A 538-nucleotide genomic window follows, 5' to 3' on the forward strand; every position below is an offset into this window, starting at 1 on the left:
GGGAGATGTGAGAGAGTGAACGAGGAGGGGGGGAGATGGTGAGAGAGTGAACGAGGAGGGGGGGAGATGGTGAGAGAGTGAACGGGGTGGGGGGGAGGGAGAGAGAGTGAACGAGCGGGGGTGGGGGGGGGGGAAGGGGGCACAGAGGCCTTGAACGACCGGGGACTGAGGGAGGGTGGAGAGCTGGGAAGTGTGTGACAGTAATTCCTATGTCCCTCCGTGTCTGTGTTTTAGGAATGATCCAGGCATTGGGAGGATTCTTTTCCTATTTTGTGATCCTGGCGGAGAATGGCTTCCTGCCGAAGAAGCTGGTGGGAATCCGTTTACACTGGGATGACAGGAGCGTCAATGATCTGGAGGATAGCTATGGGCAGCAGTGGGTAGGTGACTGAGAGACCGAGCCTCACAGTCTGTCCTTTTCAAACCCTCACTCCACCCAGAGTACAGGGAGCTTTACTCTGTTCCTAACCCTGTGCTGAGAGTGTCTGATGGGGACAGTGTAGAGGGAGCTTTACTCTGTATCTAACCCCGTGCTGTC

General features: G+C 56.3%; 1 protein-coding gene across 1 annotated transcript in view; it reads left to right on the plus strand.

The window, feature by feature from the left end:
* Positions 1-538, plus strand: part of LOC109925852 (sodium/potassium-transporting ATPase subunit alpha-3) — a gene marked incomplete at its 5' end in the record, with an annotated part of 18024 nt that overhangs the window by 10924 nt on the left and 6562 nt on the right. Inside the window, one exon of the mRNA XM_048593607.1 lies at positions 235-380. Coding sequence (XP_048449564.1) covers positions 235-380 — 146 coding nt within the window. The remainder of the gene's footprint in view (positions 1-234; positions 381-538) is intronic.

This window comes from Rhincodon typus, unplaced genomic scaffold (genome assembly GCF_021869965.1).
Source record: "Rhincodon typus isolate 14 unplaced genomic scaffold, sRhiTyp1.1 hic_rhity00003254, whole genome shotgun sequence".
Lineage (NCBI taxonomy): Eukaryota > Metazoa > Chordata > Chondrichthyes > Orectolobiformes > Rhincodontidae > Rhincodon > Rhincodon typus.